Source organism: Corvus brachyrhynchos, unplaced genomic scaffold (assembly GCF_000691975.1).
Source record: "Corvus brachyrhynchos isolate BGI_N302 unplaced genomic scaffold, ASM69197v1 scaffold370, whole genome shotgun sequence".
Classification (NCBI taxonomy): domain Eukaryota; kingdom Metazoa; phylum Chordata; class Aves; order Passeriformes; family Corvidae; genus Corvus; species Corvus brachyrhynchos.
In genome coordinates, this window is record NW_008235977.1 from 4,149,881 (window position 1) to 4,156,486 (window position 6,606).

Sequence of the window (6,606 nt, forward strand, 5' to 3'; positions counted from 1 at the left end):
TTCCCTAGGCAATGTTCAAGTCATTATTTTATGAACAGTTTTCACTGTACTCCAGGACGAAATAAAACAAAAAGAAATTTTGAAAAATATTCTTAATATTGACTTTTATAGCAAAATGTAGATCTTTTCAAGTGAAAATTAATGCTTGTGTGAGCTGCCAGATGAGAAACAGGGAAAAGTTTGAGTACACCACATCCATTTAATAAGATACTGTCAAACTGTCAGCCAAACTGCCCTGATGAAGGGCCTCACTTTCATTTAGAGTAACAAATTCTTGAAGTAAACATCTGAGGTGATCAATTCCCTGGCCTGTCAGAAAGCTACTAATTAGCATTAAATGCTTTTGTTCTTAATTCACTAGGATTTTGATGGAAACAAAATAGGTAACTAGTCATTCACTACAACCCCTGAGAAGGAAGCAGATGGTTCAAGACCAAAGTGTGTGACACTCCAGCTGAACGACAGACAAAATAGGGAATCTTATGTACAGGACTGAGCTCCTAAAATAGATTCTTAATATTTCTAAATGTTTGGGGGTTTTATTCCTTTTTTTTTTTCTTTTTCTTTTCCTCCTGTTTCTTGAATAATATAAGTCTACCACAATAGATAGATTATACAAGGAACATTTCGGGCTAATGATAGTTGGCAAGATAAGCATATAATCTGCATTTAAAATCTGATGTACATTCATTGATCTAAAAGGTATGAAAAGCGCTACCTTCAAAGTTAACTGAACCAATATGAGGTAGAATTACAAATGGGCCAATAGTGCTTCAAAATGGTACTGACAAAGGAACTGCTGCAATGTCTTAAAGTAAATCAGTCAAGGGACATGAACTTAATATTTGGAATATTGTTCCTCCTCAGGCTGGGTATGTAATTCCAGTAGATTATAATTATGACTTACATAAGATTCAGTGGAAGGTTAGAAGGATATATTTAAAATATTATTCACCATTCATAAATAAGACTTTTAAAACACCAGGATAATTAGTTCCATTAAGGTTACATCTCCATTGATAGGGCTCTGGCTCTTGTTAACACAAGTCCATCAGCTGATCTGTCTGTTGTGTCACATGCAAATCTGTTAATTAGGCTTATTCATAACTTCCTTTGTTTCTGAGTCTAAAAATTATGCCTACATTTTCCTTCCAACTCTAAGGTAAAATTTCCAGAGCTGCAGGAGATAGGCTGTGGAGGCTATCTCCGGAGTTAGTGAGCCCAGTTCCCAGGCTTGAGGCTTCTGCTCACTAGGAAAAAATAACATGTCCTACACAGTATTTTTTTCAGGTATCTCCAATACTTTCAGTCAAATTTCATTATTTGGCTGTTATTGCACCTCTGAATCATTAAAGACCACATCCTGATAGAAGATTCTGCATCACTTACATATATGGAAAGTCTGATGCTGGTGAGAAATCTAGTCAAAACCAATGTATGGGTAGAGTTTTGACTTGAGAAGAATGCATGCAACTAACTCAGGTTAGGATAGCGTTGATGAGGATTACATATTGTAAAATCTGTATTTCAGATAGTGAAATCAAACCAAGTCAGAAACTCACGGCTGTTGAGGACCCTTGGTTCTTGGAGACTATCAGAGAGACTTTTTAAGAAACAGCACTATCACTTTGCACTCTATACCACAAGTCTTGGAAGTTCTGTTTTCCTATACTAGTTCCACAGCTATTTTCATGTAATACAAGCAAAGCGCCTCAAATAACAACCAGTTAACACAAATAAGCTTGATTTTAATTTCTTATAGAAGCACACGGAGTAAATCTTGAATTAACTGATATTCTGGGACAGTGCTATTTCAAGAGGTCCAACAGGGACAGTATTTTGAAATACGGACCCACACTGTGTGAAAACCACATGCCTTTTTCTCTTCCTACATACAGGCAGCTCTGACTCTCACAGAATCAAGCACACACATTGAGAGCAGAACAACAGACGTGATGACACAACGAGATGCAACACAGATATAATTTGCTAAGCAGACTCCTGAAGTCTGGTAGGCAAGCTTCCCTGCCATCACTTGCTTCATTCCCTGCTTCATTCTTTCCAGACCTGGGAAACTCAACCTTAAGAACTAATTATACAGCCAAAGACACCCTCAGCAGTGAGATATCTTTGGGGTATTTTTTTGGTCCACTAGAAGTTAACTGTCCTACCAAGGAAAAAATGCACTTTCCTCTAGCCCCATTCCCACACACACTCCCTACAGCTATTTCCGCCTACGCTACAGCTCTTTTTAACTGTGTTTAAAAAGCTGAGAGCAAGAGAAATGTGCTGCTGCTGCTAGTGCTCCTCCTCCTCAGGTGGGCGGGTTGGTAGCTGGTCAGTTTTCTGCAGCATTTCTCATTGCTAAATGCGTGGGAGGCTGAGAGCAGAAAGGGAAGGAAGCGGTCCTCTTAGGAAGGGAGGCGTATCAAAGCGAGTGGGAAGCAAATAGCCCCTTCCCACCTGCACATGTGCAATTATATGCAATTGAAAAACGAACACAATAGATCTGCAAGCAGAGCTTTCCAAGCTGTAGTCCTAAAAGGTATCAAACAGCTTGGGTCTCAAAGCCAAAGTCGGGGGTGACCAGATCTCTGGGAAGATTGCATTTTTCACCCATGGAGAACAGGCTCGTGGGGGGGGGAAAGGAGGAGGGAAGAGGGCGTTCCTTACAGTTATGGCTTTGTACGTAGGTGGAGGGTGGTTCGGGGAGAGGAGTGACAGATTGCTTGTGGCAGCAGGGAAGAAAGATGTAGGAGGGTGTTTGCCCAGGGTCCCGTCTAACCCAGGGGGTTCTGGCAGGGTGGCTGCAGCACGAGTGCTGTGTCTAAGCCGGGGTGGTGGGAGGAGAGGAACTCACTGCTGGATGGACCTCGCTTGGAATCCTTCCTCGTTGTCTCATCAACACGGCAGCATCTGCAGCAGCACCCAGCCACTCCTACACTTTCCCCGGTGCTCTCTGAGGCCAAAAGAAAATGAAAACTACTTCACTCATCAGCTTCATTATGGATTTGCTTTCCTCCTTTTCCAAACACTTTCTAGTTCCCCACTGATAAGATGGAAATTAACTGGTGAAGAAAAAAAAAGGGGAAAATAAAAGTTGATTTTTTTCCCCCCTCCCTTACACACACACTTTCTTGTTACAGGAGAAATTCACTACTGCATGCCATTAGCTGTGCCCTCATTCCAAATCTATGATTTCAGATGTTGCATGGATGCATTATCTGAAAGATCTCTGACCAAAAGCCCCGGGGAAGGCAGTCTGTTTGCATGAGATTACTCAGGTTACAGACAAAAGCAAAAATTTGTTTCTCCATATTATATAGATGTTTCAGTCCTTCCCTGGGTTGGCCTGCTGTTAGAGAGTGAAGAAACAGATTAGTCTTCTGCTTACTTTCAGTCTACTTCTGCTCTCAGTGACATCCCTGGAAGACTCTTACTGCAGACCTGAGCCTTTACTATTAGGTACCCGAGCTGGCACGAGGAAATTTCAACCTGTGTAACCTGTGGGGGTGTTTTAGAGGGCTGTCAGCTGAATCTGGACTGAGAAATAACGATGTGAGGATTGTTTGTCAGCACGGTAACAACCAGTTAGCAGGCATGAACTGGAAGTTTTCCCATTCTGTTCCTCCAACCTTCACAGACTCATTTTTCCTTAACCTTCACACGCTGTAAGGATGCACTTAACTACCCACACATAGAGAAATTAGATGCCAGCTGTTAGACCAGCAGAGGAAAAGACTGAATTTACAGCAAGCCTGGACACAGCAGCATGGGGCATGATGAAGTACCTGTAGCATTTATTATCTGGTCTTGGTCAACTACTCTGGGACCTCTCAGAGGCAAATGCGAGGCACAAATTAATGGTTAACTAGGGGTGTACAGGTGGCACACAGAATGCAGCTGAGCTGCTCTTGGAATTCTTCTTGAGAGCAAGAGCTCCCACATTCTAAAAGTATATGTTTTTCTGGAAAAGAAACAACGACAACAAAAAAACCAACCAAAAACAAAACTGAACACATCTGCTCAACTCTGAAGACCTCCTACAGTCTGCAACTTGTTTTCTCTTTTCAAACCTGCTGAATGCGCTGCCAGGAAATTTCTCCAGGGGGAGGAATTACACGCTGCTTATCCTTCTGGCTATTGCACTTACACACTCTCAGTTCCTGGCTTGGTCCAGTGTTGTGCAGCCCTCTTTGCCAATAGTAATATCACCCACAAACTCCCAGGTTAAAGGTCATCTCATTCTGCTTATTCTCAGGCAACTCCATTATTTTCACTCTTTTTCCTGTTTCTACTTAGAGAACTCTTTTATTTACTTTTTAGAAAGCATTTGCACTTTGATATTCCACTCTGAAAAAAAATGGGGTGTGCAGGAGGACTACTGAAAAACAGGATGATATCTGAGTTACTTTTTGGACAGGATTGCAGTCAGCTAAATGGCTGTGAAAAAACAGCATTTTTCTAACACCTAAGAATCCCCTGCCCCCCAAAAAACCTATAGGTAAATTCAAGCCATCACCAGCATGTTTAAAAATGAGGGCTCAAGGAAGATGGCTCTTTTGTTACCAGCCCTTCTTCTTGAAAATGACCTAAAAAAAAAAAAAAAAAAGGGAAAGAATTTAAAGAAAACATTAAGCATAAAATCAATGTCAGCACTGTGGAGAGAAATCAGTAGTTTTCTCAAGACAAAGCTTGCTGTTACTTCATTGTTTACAAAGGAGTAGGCCCACCTGTGTCTTGCATCAGACATACAGCTGGAAGACCACAAAGGGTTTACACCATTGTTTACACTGAGGACAGGACGAGAACAGATTAAAATCAGCATAAGTAAAAGATGAATCAGATCACCAACTTCTAATTTGGACCCCCAGAAACAAACATCCCGTGTAATCATGTCCTGTCCATGTGCAGGTGGAATTTGTTAGGAGATTTCCAGGGGTTTCAAACAGCCTCCACCTGCTCTTACCCAAGGTTAGCTGCCATACACCCATTTCTTCATTTTCACAACAGCCCTAACTAAGAGATTATCCCACAGAAAAGTTCTTTTCATATTTTTCTGTGAAATGTAGAGACTTTCAGTCACAGGAAATGAGAAACAAAAATGTTATCTGCTTATCAAACTCCCTGCAATTGGTTATGCCTGGATGAGAGCTGCAGAGTTATCCTCAAAAATATATTTTTTTATATGTATCTAAATCAGGGTTCAGGTTTGGCAACCGTGATAATCTGGCATCGTTTAGTCTGGTTTAGATTTAATCACATGGCACTTGGTACAAAGCAGGATATAGGGCTGTCTGTACTCAAGATGACACTAATAAGCTGCATCATTGATTATCATATAACCTTTAGGTGAAAGTTTGAATAGTCAGGATCATCTAATGAATTCTGCAATTAATTAGTTTGCAGTAGGCAGTCTCTCAGTGCCTGCAAAAGCACCTCATGTCCTGTTCTCAGTTACTTTTTGTTCACATTGTACAAGACTGAAAACCTAGACTGCATTAATACAGAAATGTTCTGTATTTTTTTTTTTTGTGTGTGTCTATTTAGTTAGATTAAAATTTTTACAACCAGATTTAATATACTCTGAGAATGACTGCAACAGAAATGCCAACGCAGATGACGCTGATATAAGCAGGGGGCTGAATCATTTTTGAAATGAAGAGCAAGGTTGCCCTCTGGAGACTTCTCGAGAAGTGCTTCTGAGAGCTGGGATTTTTTTTTTCTTTCTTCCAGTAAAACAAATTTGCTAAAAGGTTTTAAGATTTTTGTTTCTTTTAAATACAAATGCGAATCAAGGCAGCTAATGCTAAGAACTTGTTACACCAAGAGCTGATGAAGCTACGTTTCAACCTAATGCACTGTATATTGTAATTTAATCAATGGTTCATCGTGTCTTTTCAATATCAGTCTCATGTTGGTATGTGTCAGCCTAAAAAAAAAAATTCATGGTACGGTCTTAGTTACTGAAATCAAAGCGAATTTTCTATTATTGACTCCTAGCGTGACGGCCATAAATTCTCAAGTGCCTTAATATTTTATTTTTTTTAAAAAGGCAATTTTCACAGCTGCAATTTTTGAGTCTTCTTATGCTGAAGACACAGGCTGTATTTGAGCTTACAGTTGTCTGTAGCTACTGTTGGGACAGTAACCGTGCAAGTTCTCAATCCATGTATTTGCCTTGACGGATAAGCAGCTCTCGGTGGGCTGTTACATTAGAGCGGCTCCTTACTCCCACCCCCTCGCTGTCCGTTTGTCCGTAGCTGTGAGGGCAGGTGCAAAGGATCAAGAGAAGCCGGGAGGTCAGAAATTAAGAAATCAGTCTTACTGCTGAAAATAATAAGCCGTCTAAATGCAGCTCCAGCGCACGAAGTTCAGCTCTGAAGGCAGTTTGGCAATGCGAGCTTTCCCCACCTTGAGCAGCAACCACCACGGGTGATGTTATTGCTACACGCGGCAACACTCGCTTCACCGACAAAGCAGCTGCATCACCTGGTGCCCTCACACTTCACAGCCTTATCCAGGACGGGGAGCAGCACCCCTTCCCTCCGGTAAGAAATCTGCCTTCGTTAATAGAAAAGGGCTGTTCTTGGGAGCGAGCTGGCA

At 41.2% G+C, this 6,606-nt stretch overlaps 2 protein-coding genes across 5 annotated transcripts in view; one reads left to right on the forward strand and one right to left on the reverse strand.

The window, feature by feature from the left end:
* The window catches only part of MFSD6 (major facilitator superfamily domain containing 6), a 47,155-nt gene extending 40,629 nt beyond the window's left edge, over positions 1-6,526 (reverse strand). For 3 of the 4 annotated variants that reach the window (XM_017728806.1, XM_017728797.1, XM_017728812.1), the window contains exons 1-2: positions 6,329-6,526; positions 2,861-2,959 (exon numbers count right to left, since the gene is read on the reverse strand). The gene's annotated coding sequence lies outside the window, so the exon portion shown is untranslated. The remainder of the gene's footprint in view (positions 1-2,860; positions 2,960-6,328) is intronic. The other variant, XM_008630123.2, reaches the window with a different exon arrangement.
* The window catches only part of HIBCH (3-hydroxyisobutyryl-CoA hydrolase), a 41,558-nt gene continuing 41,390 nt past the window's right edge, over positions 6,439-6,606 (forward strand). Inside the window, exon 1 of the mRNA XM_008630134.2 lies at positions 6,439-6,551. Coding sequence (XP_008628356.1) covers positions 6,439-6,551 — 113 coding nt within the window. The remainder of the gene's footprint in view (positions 6,552-6,606) is intronic.